This window comes from Carlito syrichta, unplaced genomic scaffold (assembly GCF_000164805.1).
Source record: "Carlito syrichta isolate Samal-C Ts95f unplaced genomic scaffold, Tarsius_syrichta-2.0.1 Scaffold315299, whole genome shotgun sequence".
Classification (NCBI taxonomy): domain Eukaryota; kingdom Metazoa; phylum Chordata; class Mammalia; order Primates; family Tarsiidae; genus Carlito; species Carlito syrichta.
Window position 1 is genome coordinate 256002 of NW_007259395.1, and position 14761 is coordinate 270762.

Below are 14761 nucleotides of genomic sequence, written 5' to 3' on the forward strand. Positions count from 1 at the left end.
GTGCAACCCGCTATCGTCTCGGACGGTCAGTGTGCTCAGGGACAGGAGCGTGCCCTTCGAGCCTCTAAACATCTCAAGCCAAATCTCCGCTAGGGCAAACTCTAAGCAACAACACCAAATAAAAATTGTGTCCTCTGGGACTTCCCGGGGCGGGCCCTTCCCATTGACGCCCTCCGCCCCCCTGCGAAGCCGCTGGGCGTTTCTATAGGCTGGCCCGGATGTCAATCTCCGAGGCGGGCTTTTCATTGGCTTCGGGAGGGCGCTCCGAGGCTAGGGGGAAGGAGAAGGGATCAGGAGCGGGAGCTGGGGGGAGGGAGAGGCCGGTCCGGGTCTGGCCGCTACCGCTGCTCGCCCGAGGTGTTCAGGCCGGACTGCGGCTCCGTCCTCGGCTTCTGGACACCGTCTGCGAGGCTCCGCCGACCAGAGTGAGAGAGCCGCGGGCGGCAACCGCCGCATCATGTCAGCCAAGGACGAGCGGGCCAGGGAGATCCTGAGGGGCTTCAAACTGTATCCGCCCGGGAGCGGGGCGGGGCCGGGAGGACTTGGGAGGCGGCCGCTCCCTGAGGAGACTGGCCGGGTGCGGGAGCCGCGCCAGGTCGGCACCCGAGCAGAGGGGCAGCGGGACGGGAGAGAAAGGAACGCGTGCCGGGGCCCCGGCGGGACCGAGTGCGGAAGGCGGGCATGGGGGCGTCCGGGGAGAGGAAGGGGTCGTTGACGGGAGTCCAGGGGGTGCGGAGGAGCCTTGGGGGACCGGGCTGCGAGAGGCGCCGAGCGTGGGAAACGGGTGTCGGAGAGGCCGGCTGGGTTCCGATCCCCAGCCGGGACCCAGAGGCCGGGAGGGGGCTGAGGCCCGTGGGGAAGGGCAGGGAGGTGCGGTGGACTGATCTGGAAGCCTAGAAGCCTCGTTGGCGGGAAGCCCACCCGGGGAGCAGGGAAAAGTGACTTGGAGCGGGTGACCTTGCGTGGGACAAATACAAATGCTTGTGTTAAACTCTCTCAGGTCCCTCACCCCACCCTACCCCCGTCTTGTTTCCACAACTTCTCTTCCTCACTTGTGGCTTCTTCCAGGACTGGAGTATTAGAGGGAAGTGGGGAAGGAGAAGACCAAGCTTGACCTGGTGTTAACTTGGCCTTTTGAGGCAGGGGATGGTCACTGCTTGTCCCCTCAGCTCCTCAGTTTTCTTTCCAGTAAGATGAGGACTATAAGCTTGTGTGTGGGATGACTCGCGCTGGGACTCCTAGCAAAGCTATGTGCTCGCTCCTACCGGTGTAGTTAACGGCTGGCTACGGTGGAGCTGTCCAGCAAGGGTTCGATGTCGTTGGAGACACCCCACGGTAGCATACAGTAGGACATAGAAGTCATTGCCTCAGGCCTGTTGTGGTGTGGCTTTTGCAACCTTCCCCTTAATGTGCCAGGGAAGCTTTATGTGTTTTGATGGGGTTTTTGTTGTTGTTGTTTTGAGTTGGAGTCTCTGTCACCCAGGCTGGAGTGCACTGGCACATTCACAGCCACCGCAGCCTCGATCTGCCGGGCTCGGGCGATCCTTCTGCCTCAGCCTTCCAAGTAGATGGAACTACAGGCTCGCGCCACCACGCCCAGCTAATTTTTTGATTTATTGTAGAAATTAGGTCTCGCCAACTTGCCCAGGCTGGTCACAACCCCTTGAGCACAGGCAACCGTCTCACCTTGGCCTCCCAAAGTGCTGGGATTATAGGCATGAGCCACCCGTGCCCCCTGGAAGCTTTGTGTTTTAATGGAGTGTTAGTCTGTAAACATATGATGCAAATGAAAAAATACGATCTTGTGTATTCTAATTTCACATTTTCCTGCTAACCCTAGTCTCTTCTTACATGCTATCCATACAGTATGAAATATTCTTAAATTCCTCTCAGAAAGTGTATTCATAACTTTGGGGCTCCTCCTCTGGAGGTTTTGTAAAGCACCGTCCTGAGTCTCCTGTTGTGTTTTCACAACGCCCATTTCACCCTTGCAAACTTTCGTTCCTTTACTATAATCAGAAACAAAGTTGGTAATACATTTTAAAACACAATGCAGAAAAGATACAGGAAGTTTTGGATATGCAAATAAAAATTTTCAAACGGAAACTGACCTGCTATGCTTTTTTAAAAACTGAAGGCTGACCGGGCACAGTGACTCACGCCTATAATTTCAGCACTGGGAGGCCGAGGTGAGAGGATTGCTTGAGCCCATGGGCTCAAGACCAGCCTGGGCAACTTGGTGAGACCTCATCTCTACAGTAAATCAAAAAATTAGCCAGGCAGCTACTTGGAAGACTGAAGCAGAAGGCTCACCTAAGCCCAGCAGGTTGAGGCTGCGGTGGCTGTGAGCGTGCCACTGCACTCCGGCCTGGGTGACGGAGGGAGACTCCAACTCAAAAAACAAAAAAACAAACTAAAGGCTATATCACCTTTGCATACTGCCACTCACGATAAACTTTCAGTACTTTTATGTAGTGCAATTTAGTAACAGCTTCTTTTATATCTTCATGTGCCTTTCTGTGTTTCTGTTCATAATGGAGTATATATGTTGACAGAGACGTCTGAAGTGTTAGAAAAGCTGTGACATGGATTTTATTTGTGCCTTGAGTAACTTATATTGTTACTTAACTATATGTGCTATAGACAATAAAGTGGAGACTGTGGAGACTGGAGAATTGAGATATTTCAGAAGCAGTGTTTTTATCTCATTGGAATTAACATGTTACTGAAAAAAAGAAAGGCCTTTTTAATGGCTTTTGAACAAAGCAGGAAAGTTTAAACTTCTCACCTTCAGTCTTGGCTCTTGACCTTATTGAGAAAGAGGCTAAGGCACAAATATGAAAAAGAATAGAAAGTAGAATCTGTGTCAGCCCACTAGAAGGAAAAGTGAATTAGCCAATTCAGTGATGTCAGTGCATCAAGAAACAAGCTTTCAGGGAATGCTTGACCTGAGCTGATTAAATCCTGAAGTACAAGGGAAGTGGCCACATCAAAAAGTTAGCATGGAGTGATGAAGTGCACATCCTCTGGTAGCCTTCATTAGCATCTGAGGATTAAGAGGAAAAAGAAAACCAGGAACTTTAGGATATGCTAATACCTTCAGGAAAAATAAAATTAATGTTTTGGTAAGAAACTAGCTGACTTTTGTCCACCTTCTGTTGGGTGAATTGGTTTTCTGAACTTTCACAGTGCATCTGTTTCTGTAAGTATAGCATATAACTACAAAAATAAAACGCCTTTATATTCACTCACCAGCGGTGTTAACAATACTCAGTTTTCCATGTAGACTATGTCAGTCTGTTTAATTTTTCCAAGTTTGGATAACAAATGATAACTTGTTTTAATTTGTATTTTCCTGGATCCCTAGATACCTGGAAAGGTAATATAGCATAGTTAAGAGCTATACTGGACCGTGAAGTTATACTACCTGTGCTAGAATTCTGGTCCTGCACTCCTGTGTTCCTGAGCAACTTCTTTAACCTCCACCTCAATTTCCTCATCTGCAAAATGGGAATAATAATAGTACCTATCTTGCAGGGTTGTAGTGAGATAAATGAACTGATCTCTAAACCATTTAGGAAAGCACCTGATGCATAGTAAGCATTATGCATTCGCTATTACTATTGTTGTTATTAGAGAAGTTACAAATCTCCTCTGTCCATTTTTTTTTCTTCTGTGAATTGCTTATTTTGTTTTTGACCATTTTATTATTGAATTTATTTTTCATATTACTTTGTAGGCATTCTTTATATATTTTAATATCAATCCTTTATCTGTTATGTATGGGTTTTGTTTGTTTGTTTGTTTGTTTTGAGTTGGAGTCTCATTCTGTCACCCAGACTGGAGTGCAGTGGCCGCTCCCGGCCACCGCAGCCTCGACCTGCTGGGCTCCGGCGATCCTTCCACCTCAGCCTTCGAAGTAGCTGGAACTACAGGCATGCGCTACCACGCCCAGCTAATTTTTGATTTATTGTAGAGATGAGATCTCACCAAGTTGCCCAGGCGGGTCTTGTTATGTATGTTACACATATTTTCTCTGAGTATGCATACATTATTCATACTTGTTGAATATCTATTATGGACATATAGACAAAGTTTATGTACATGTACTGCTTGTTTCCTTTTTTTGTTGAACAGAATTTTAAAATCATCTTTTCAACTTTATCAATATTTTCACCTGGCTTTTGCACGTGTGTCTTGTTCAAGAAGATCTTTTTTTTTGAGTTGGAGTCTCACTGTCGCCCACGCTGGAGTGTGTGGAGTGCAGTGCCACACTCATGGCCACCATAGCCTTGACCTGCTGGGCTCAGGTGATCGTTCTGCCTTAGCCTTCAAAGTAACTGGAATTGCAGGCATGCACCACCACACCTGGCTAATTTTTTAATTTATTGTAAAGATGAGGGCTCACCAAGTTTCCTAGGCTAGTCTTGAACCTGTGGGCTCAGGCAATTCTCTCACCTCGGCCTCCCAAAGTGCAGGGATTATGGGCATGAACTACCACCCTGGCCAAGAAGACCTTCTTTATCCCAAGATTAATTAAATATCTTTCTTTCTTTTCTTCTCTCTCTCTCTCTCTTTGTTTTTTGTTTTTTTTTTTTGAGTTGAATTCTCACTCTGTCACCCAGGCTAGAATACAGTAGCATACTCACAACCACCACAGCCTTGACTTGCTGGGTTCAGGCAATCCTTCTGCTTCAGCCTTCCAAGTAGCTGGAACTACAGGCACAAGCCATGCGCCTGGCTAATTTTTCTTGATTTATTGTAGAGATAAGGTCTCACCAAGCTAATTGCCCAGGCTGGTCTTGAACCTGTGGGCTCAGGCAATCCTCTCGCCTCCGCCTCCCAAAGTGCTGGGATTACAGGCGTGAGCCATTGGGCCCAGCTTCTTCTCTTTTCAATATTCAGCTCTTTAATTCACCTGGAATATTTACACATTTGGTGTGTGGCAGAAATCTAACTATTTCTGCTGTTCAGATAGCCAGTTGTCCCATTGCTGTTTACTAAGTAGTTAGTCGATCCTTTCTCCACTGTTTAGAAAACCTATCTTTGTTGTATACTAAATTTTCATAAGATATGTGTTTATTTTTGGAATATTTCTGTTTCATTGACCTATTTGTTTCTTCCCACATTTGGTTTAATTATTATAGTTTTGTAAGAGTTTCCAGTAGGATTGGTCTGTCGTGAACAGAATATGTGTGTTTCAGGTCATATTGTAAAGTCCCTATAAATATTTGTGTCCCTTTTATTCACACAGCACTTTGTCCATATGCCCATAATAGATGCTCAATAAGAATGAATAACATATGCATACTTAGGTATAGTCTAAGAGAATTCAGTATAAGGTTTTGTATTTGCCATAAGTTATTTCAAATATTAAATCGTTGTAAGATTCCATTCTCATATCACCTCCACCCTGTCATACCCCATACATTTTCAGCTCATACACATTAGGAGCCTTGCATTTTTTTTCCGTTTTTTTAAAGTGTAACATTTTCTAATTATAAATAAAAGTTATGAATGAAGTATTACTTGGGAAACAAATGTGGTTCTCCTGCAAAGATTATGAATTTTATTATTTTAAGCAACTGATATAGAGATTTATGTTTGTAAATTCCACATTTCCCATATCATTCATTCAACAAAGGTCTATTGGGTGACTTTTATGTTTAGGGCACTCTGCACTAGAAGGATACAGAAATGAATCAACTACAGTCCCTTCTTTCTGGAAACTTAATCAGTTTTGTGTCTGTTTAGAAGGAGTATCTTCAAAAACAATGCATTCTTTTTTTTTTTTTTTTGATTTGGAGTCTTACTCTGTCACCCAGACTGGAGTACAGTGGCATGCTCACGACCACCCCAGCATCAACCTGCTGGGCTCTGGCGATCCTTCTGCCTCTGCCTTCCAAGTAACCAGAACTACAGGCGTGCACTACCACGCCAAGCTAATTTTTGATTTATTGTAGAGTCGAGGTCTCACCAAGTTGCCCAGGCTAGTCTGAAACCCGCAGGCTCAGGCAATTCACTCATCTCAGTCTCCCAAAGTGCTGAGATTACAGACTGAGCCACTGAGCCCGGCTGAAAACAATGCATTCTTAAAAATACTACTTAATTTTTCTATTACAAACTCCAGCCACCTAGAATGACCTTCATAAATATTTGAATATGAGCTGGGCTCTGTGGCTCAACCTGTAATCCCGTGCTTTGGGAGGCTGAGGTGAATGGATTGCCTGAGCCTGCGGGTTTGAGACCTTCCTGGGCAACTTGGTGAGACCTCATCTCTACAATAAATCAAAAAATCAGCCGGGCGTGGTAGCGCGGGCCTGTAATTTCGGCTACTCGGAAGGCTGAGGCGGAAGGATCGCCGGAGCCCAGCAGGTCGAGGCAACAGAGTGACACTCCAACTCAAAAAAAAAAAAAAAATTTGAATATGGACTGGTAATGAAGCTAATGTTTAATGTATTTGCTTGTATTTTTTTATTTTTATTTTTTATTTGTTTGTTTTGAGTTGGAGTCTCACTCTGTCGCCCAGACTGGAGTGCAGTGGCCGCTCCCGGCCACCGCAGCCTCGACCTGCTGGGCTCCGGCGATCCTTCCGCCTCAGCCTTTCCAGTAGCTGGAACTACAGGCACGTGCTACCACGCCCGGATGATTTTTTGATTTATTGTAGCGATGAGGTCTCGGCAAGTTGCCCAGGCGGGTCTCGAACCCGCGGGCTCAGGCAATCCACTCACCTCAGCCTCCCAAAGCGCGGGATTACAGGCTGAGCCACCGAGTCCGGCTTGTATTTGCTTTTATAAAAAATGGAATTAAAGTATTATTTTGTAACTTTGTTCACTTAATAATAAATTTACTATGTTTATAATATCCAAAGATAGTTACTTTCAATTGCTTCCAGTGACACAGATTTGTCACAGTACTCTTATACTAACTTTCTAGTATAGTCTGCAATGCACTGTTTTGCCTATTCCCATTACTTTTCACCAACATAAAAATATAACTTTATGAAATTAATATCAAGAAACTAACAGGCTGCCATAAGAATTGTGTTTTTGTGATTTTATTATCTTTAATCCATCTGGAATTTACTTTGTTATAAGGTATGAAGTAGTGATTTAGCTTTTTTGTTTTTTGTATGTTCATTGTCTCCATGTATTTATTTATTTATACTCCAGATATTAATATAATAGTCAGAATATAAATGACTGCCTACAAATTAGTAAACATTTAACTCAAAATGGGCAAAGAATATGAACAAGCAGTTTCAGAAGCAAAAACATGACCAATGAATAAATGAAGAGATGGCTCAGTTTTATTAAAATAATAAGTTATCTACTTATTCCCAATTAATTGACAAAAATGTAAAAGATTGATAATATTCAATATTGGCAACTTTTGAGAGAAAAAGGCACTCTCCTTTGCTCCATGTATATGTGTGTGTAGCTTCTATAGAAAGTAATTGATATCTATCAAATGTTTACCTGTAACTGCAATAGAGTCTAGAGCACAGGGATTGAGAGCATGGACTAGTCAGGCACAGAGACTCACACCTGTAATCCCAGCACTTTGGGAGGCAGAAGTGAGAGGATTGCCTGAGCCCACGGGTTTGAGACCAGCCTGAGCAACCTGGCAAGACCTCATCTCTACAATAAATCAAAAATTATCTGGGCATGGTGGCGCAATGCCTGTAGTTCCAGCTACTTGGAAGGCTGAGGCAGAAGGATCACCTGAGCCCAGCAGGTTGAGGCTGCCGTGGCTGTGAGCATGCTGCTGCACTCCAGCCTGGGTGACAGAGGAAACTCTGACTCAAAAAAAAAAATAAAGCCAGAGCATGGACTCACTTCTAAGAACACAAATTCTTTGAACTTCAGGATACGCATCTCATATCATCAGAGGGTTGTTATGAGAATTAAATAAAACTGCATGAAAATGCTTGGTATAGTGCCTGGCACATAGTAATAAATATTATCTGCTATTGTTCATTTTACTAACAATTATTAATAATAACAATTGACTAGGTGCAGTGGTTTATGCCTGTAATTCCAGTGCTCTGGGAGGCTGAAGTGGAAGGATCACTTGAGACCAAGAGTTTGAGACCTGTCTGGGCAACATAGTGAGACCCCATCTCTGCAAAATAAAAAAATTAGCTGGGCATGTTGGTGGCCACCTGTAGTCCTTGCTGAGGGAGGCTGAATTGGAAGACTTGCTTGAGGTCAGTAGTCCGAGGCTGCAGTGAGCTATGATTGTGCCACTGCCCTCCAGTCTGGGTAAAATAATGAGACCCTATCTCTAAAATTAATAACAACAACAATAGTGCTAATATTACTGTGAAGCCACTTATCTGAAATATAACCAATTACTTCATTCTATCATTACATTTTCTTACTGAAAAACTATAATACTTGTTTTGCCTCTGAAGAAATGATTTAATTAATAAGCATTGATGGGCTAGGCTTGGTGGCTCACCCTGTAATCCCAGCACTTTGGGAGGCCGAGGCGAGTGGATTGCCTGAGCCCACAGGTTCAAGACTCATCCGGGCAACTTGGCGAGACTTCATCTCTACAATAAATCAAAAATTAGGCAAGTGTGGTAGCACACGCCTGTAGTTCCGGCTACTTGGAAGGCTGAGGCAGAAGGATTGCCGGACCCCAGCAGGTCTAGGCTGCTGTGGCCAGAAGTGTGCCACTGCACTCCAGTCTGGGCAACAGAGTGAGACTCTAACTCAAAAAAAAATTTTTTTTTTAATTAAAAAAAAAAAAAAGCATTGATGTATACCTGGTGTTTATCTTGTTGTCTAGGAATGAATCTCATTCTAATTTATGGCAGATTAGCAAAAAGAGAACCATTTTGGCTCAGAAAGTTTCTGAAAGCATTTTCACTTGTGTTCTTAAATTTCTTCTCCCAGCCAGGCTCGGTGGCTCAACCTGTAATCCTGCGCTTTGGGAGGCTGAGGTGAGTGGATTGCCTGAGCCTGCAGGTTTGAGACTTGCCTGGGCAACTTGGCGAGACCTCATCTCTACGATAAATTAAAAAAAAAAATTAGCCGGACATGGTAACGTACACTGTAGTTCCAGGTACTTGAAAGACTGAGGCAGAAGGATCACTGGAGCTCAGCAGGTCGAGGCTGCAGTGGCCGGGAGTGACCACTGCACTCCAGTCTGGGCGACAGAGTGAGACTCCAACTGAAAGAAAAAAAAAAAAAAATTCTTCTCCCATGGTTGATCTTCTCCTATGGTTGTATTCTCTTTCTCGTAGCATCTTGATCTGTGACTTTACTTCCAGTAAAAAATAATTGGCTTTATATCATCTATTCACTTAGATTTTCTTATTAAGAATTACATTCATGGTAGCTTACACCTGTAATCCCAGCACTTTGAGAGGCTAAGAAGGGAGGATTGCTTGAGGCTAGGAGTTTCATACCAGCCTGGGCAACACAACAAGACCCCATTTCTAAAAAAAAAAAAGATGTTTGTAATTAGCCAAATGTGGTGGTGTGTGCCTGTAGTCCCTGCTATGCAAAAGGATCATTTGAGTCTAGGAGTTTGAGGTGATAGTGAGCCATAATTGCGTTGCTGCACTCCAGCCTGGGTGACAAAGACCCTTTCTCAAAAAAAAAAACAAAAACAGTAGGAGACTATTGAACTCCTCTTGAATGTCAGTATTGCATAGTACAGTTGCCTTGGCCAAGTGCTAAAAATTAGTTTGAGGTTTATGATTTTCTAAAGTATAGTTTTTGTCTATCAACTCAAGTTCTTGGAAAACAACCAGACATGCCACCAATTCAGTTTGTGAGTGCTGTTTAATCACAGATTGTCGAGTAATGGTCTGATTCTATGTAGATTGTTATTGGTAGCTTGTTTTCTCACCCATGGACTGCGAAATTGTTATTGTTATCCTGAATGGGTTAAATGGTATAATGTCCTATTGATTTGGTTACTTAGCATGCTTAAGTAGACATTCCTACTTTTGCTTTTTTAGAGGAATTTGGAGCATGATTAGATATTTATAGTCTTCTTCAGACCTTCTAAGTTTCTTCCCAGGATTGTATGTATGGTTCATAGTGAAACATTATAGTAACTTCTGAAGTAACGGGACAGACTGACACAGTGAAGTTCTCATGGAAATTTCTAGTTGTATCAGCACTATATTTGATAAAGGACTAGCAGTGATGCTGAGGCTTGGCAGCTCTAGATTCTTATTAGACTTGACCTCACTTTTGTCTTATGGTCTAACTTGTCAGCATTCTGAATCCACAAATCTCTATGTTAGGGGAGGACTTGATTTCTAAACATATAAACCTGTCCCTTCCTATTCCTAAGCTAAAACTCAGCATCATAAGAAGAATTTTACTTTTCTGTATTTTTTTATTATTTTAAAGATGTGGGGTACAATTCAGGGCTAAGTATACAAATGTTCATTTTGCAGGTACCCTTGTTGATGAGGTATCCCCCCCTCCCCCAGCAGATTCCCACTACTGACAATCCTGCTTCCTCCCCCGCTCCCCTACCCCGGCAGTTTCCCACTACTGCCAGTCCTTTTCTTATAGTATCATGATAATCATTCAAGGTTCACTTATGAGTGAGAACATGGGATACTCAGTTCTTTGTTTCTGTAATAGATTGCTCAGTATTATAGACTCTAAGTCCATCCAGATTACTGTGACATAAGAGGGAATTTTATTTTAATTTTTTAAAGTTCACTATAAATTTTAATTTATGATAAATTGTTACCTAAAGACATAATTGAATATCATGTAGTAGAAAATAAAATATAATGATTAAATCCAATTTTGTAGATACTTTTATGGCACAAAGAGATTTCCCTCAGATCCAACCTTGTAATTGTGTTATGTTTGCCTTCTGAAAGCCACACTATCATAGCAAACTGTATAAAGAACATAAGCAAAGCTTACTAAGTTGATTGTCACAGATGTGCTGTCTACTAATTCAAAGAACACTACATTCATTCATTCATTGACTCCATTTTATTAATTAATAAATTATCCTATATTGAATAAAATATAATACTCCATGCTTTTCATGAAATAGTGGTTTCTTCTTCCAATACAATCAAAAAAATGAATCAACATTTAGCACATGGAACAACTTCCGTTTTTTTCATTTACATCAGCATAAGTACTTCTTAGGTTCTAATATCATCAACATAGAAAAAGCACTTTTTCTTAAGGCAACAGCAAATTAACAGCACTGACAAAATGTAGTAAATTTAATGGTTTTTAGCATTGCTTTAGTAATTTTGGGACACTGAGATGAATAAAACTATAATTATAAATAAAAAAGAAAAAGGCTTATTAACGTATTATTTTCAAGAGAGTGACACATTCTTATAGTTTCTTGTTATTCTGTTGAATAGCAAGGACTTCTAAACTTTTAAGGCTAAACATTGGTTATATTCTTCAGATTTTAGCCTTATTAACAAAATTACAAAAATATTATAAAAAACTGTAAAATTCTGGCTGGGTGCCGCGACTGACACCTGTATCCTTGCACTTTGGAGGGTGAGGCAGGAGGATCTCTTGAACTCAGAAGTTTAAGACCCACCTGGGCAACATAGCAAAACCTTGTCTCTACAAAAAATACAAAAACAAACAAAAAATCCTGCAACATTAAATTTGCTTAGGAATGATAAAATTTTAGCATATATTTTTCAAATGCTTGCCTTCTGATAACTAAAATATAAAACCCATTTTTATCCATCTTTCTTGATAACCTGGCAGTTTCTGCCTCACTTCCCACAAGTACTCATACAAATAAATATGTGAATAAAGAAAATAGGTTTTCTGTTCAAAGGATGCGAGTACTTCCCTTTAGAAGGAATTTTAAAGATCATCTTCTTCAGTAACCTAACAGTTCTAACTATTGCTTGAACACTTAAAACTCAAGTTGTCACACTTTTGAGAGTAGCGTTCTTTTTTGCATTTGACCTGCTGACAATTTTTAAGCTGAGAAGGAAAGCAAATATATTTTCTTAAAGTCTAATATCCATAAATATGTCAATGGACTGGACTAAAGAAGCACACTATTTATGGCAGAGAAGGTGATAGTCTCAATGTAGGAACACACATGAGAGCTTGTTTAGTCTACAATGAAGGGAGGCAGGGGAAAGTGGAGCTGGTGCAAAGGAGGGGCGCTTGAAACATGCCACATTCAATAATGGGGGTCTGAGGAGTTCAACCCAAAGGTGAAAAAAGCTGGGAATGTTCTCTTCTAAAGTGTTCTCTTTTTTTTTTCCTTTTTGGGTTTTTTTGAGTCGGAGTCTCACTTTGTTGCTCAGGCTGGAGTACAGTGGCATGCTCACAGCCACCACAGCCTCGACCTGCTGGGCTCAAGTGATCCTTCTGCCTCAGCCTTCCAAATGGCTGGAACTACAGGCACGTATCACCACACCCGACCAATTTTTTTATTTATTGTAGAGATGAGGTCTCTCCAGGTTGCCCAGGCTGGTCTCAAACCCCTGGGCTCAAGCAATCTTCTCACCTCTGCTTCGCAAAGTGCTGAAATTATAGGCGTGAGCCACCAAGCCCAGCTAAGTATTCTAAAGTTTAAGAAACTGTTCTAAAGAAGAATTAAATGTGTGTTGTATGACTCTCAGAAGAAGTATAAGACTCAGTGGCAGAAATTATAGGGGATGGAGTTTAGTCTAGTTTTTAACAGTTAATAGAGGTACCTGAAAAAAGACATTTTCCAAAAAGTATTTTAAGCAGCAGAGAGATGCTTGTCCATCAAATGTTGCAGCAGGAAATTGTGTATGCATCAAAGGTGTATGTATTAGAGTAGATGATCTCCAGAAGTACTCTAAAATCCTTTTCCAACACTGCAATTCTTCTTGACTTTGTGGTAACCTTTCTTAGTTTACAAGGACTCTTTTCAGCAAATATTTCTATTGAAATATGTTCCACACCTAAAATAGGCATAACTTTTTGTGTGTGATCTGATGTAAAGCATATGACATTTCATACTGATGAAGTCTTTGTGCGTTGTGGATACACTGGTTCAGAGTCAAGGAGAACAATTATTGCCTCTGAATTTAGATAAAGTCTAGAGAACTAAACATAAATAGTTTTTTGGTTTTTGGGTTTTTTTGAGTTGGAGTCTCACTCTGTCACCCAGGTTGGAGTGCAGTGGCCACTCCCGGCCACCGCAGCCTCGACCTGCTGGGCTCTGGCGAGCCTTCCGCCTCAGCCTTCCAAGTAGCCGGAATTACAGGCATGTGCTACCATGCCCGCCTGATTTTTTGATTCATTGTAGATATGAGGTCTCGCTGCCCAGGCGGGTCTCGTACCTGCAGGCTCAGACAATCCACTCACCTCAGCCTCCCAAAGGTGCGGGATTACAAACTGAGCCACCGAGCCCAGCTCATAAATAGTTCAATATAAGCCAGGCTCGGTGGCTCAGCCTGTAATCCTGCGCTTTGGGAGGCTGAGGTGAGTGTTTTGCCTGAGTCCGCGGGTTCGAGACCCACCTGGGCAACTTGGCGAGACCTCATCTCTACAATAAATCAAAAATTAGCTGGGCATGGTAACGCGCGCCTGTAGTTCCAGCTACTTGGAAGGCTGAGACGGAAGGATCGCCAGAGCCCAGCACGTCAAGGCTGCGGTGGCCAGGAGCGGCCACTGCACTCTAGTCTGGGTGACAGAGTGAGACTCCAACTCAAAAAAAAAAAAATAGTTCTAATATAAATAATACTGTAACTATAACCACAAGAAGAAAGGGAGTGGCCAGATAATGTCTGATATTCCTGTGCTGTTTTTCAAAGAACTTTGATACATTACAGTATTATCACAAATCTATACATTATTATCCCTACTTTATAGATGAGAGAATTGAGGATCAACAAGGTTGTCACTCAGATAAAGGCAGAACCTTAATTTAAACCCTGTTTTGTCTTCCTACAAAGTCCATGTTTTCTGCAGTAACCCATAAATTCTCTCTAGAGAATTTATTTTTTTATTGCTATATTATCAATTTTAAGTTTTAAAGTTTTCTCAGTGTTTGAGTCACAGATTTATTTTCCATTTGAAAATTATTCTCTTCTCTTGTGGTCATATCTCCTATATTATTCTTTGTTTTTCCTCAGCTCTCAGATACTGGAGGTAAGGTTTAACCCAGGATAATGAAGAACTTTTTAACAATTAGAGTTACCTGTGGGGGGGGGGGGGATGACATTTTCCAGAAAATATTTAAGTAGCAGATGAATGTATTCTTGTTTTCTCCCTCTTAAACACAGCCCTATAGCCAGGACATGACCATGCATAGGAATTGATTAGCAACTTCAATGATGATCAAACATAGGAGGTTATTACCCAGGGCTGATAAGTACAAGATTGTGTCCTTGCAGTTTTTGGTTGTTTTTTGTTTTGTTTTGTTTTGTTTTTTGATTCAGGGTCTCACTCTGTCACCCAGGCTGGCATGCAGTGGCATGATCACTGCTTACCACAGCCCCATGGGCTCAGGCAATCCTTCCACCTCAGCCCACCAAGTAGCTGGGACTACAAGCACACACCACCACACCTGGCTAATTTTTTTTTTTAATTTCTTGTAGAGACAAGGTCTCACAATGTTGCCTAAGCTGGTCTCGAACTCCTAGGTCCAAGCAGTTCTCCCACCTCAGCCTTCTTAAAGTGCTGGGATTACAGGCATGAGCCACCACATCAGGCCCCATACAGCTTTGTTCAAAAAAGTATCTCACACAAGCCGGGCTCGGTGGCTCAGCCTGTAATCCCGCACCTTTGGGAGGCTGAGG

The 14761-nt window shown here is 42.3% G+C and overlaps 1 protein-coding gene across 2 annotated transcripts in view; it reads left to right on the forward strand.

Annotated features, from left to right (window-relative positions):
- Positions 1 to 244: 244 nt before the first annotated feature.
- Positions 245 to 14761, forward strand: part of PDE6D (phosphodiesterase 6D) — a 69407-nt gene continuing 54890 nt past the window's right edge. For both annotated transcript variants that reach the window (XM_008072501.1, XM_008072502.1), the window contains exon 1: positions 245 to 507. In XM_008072501.1, the coding sequence (XP_008070692.1) occupies positions 458 to 507 (50 nt within the window). In that variant the 5' untranslated portion in view covers positions 245 to 457. The remainder of the gene's footprint in view (positions 508 to 14761) is intronic.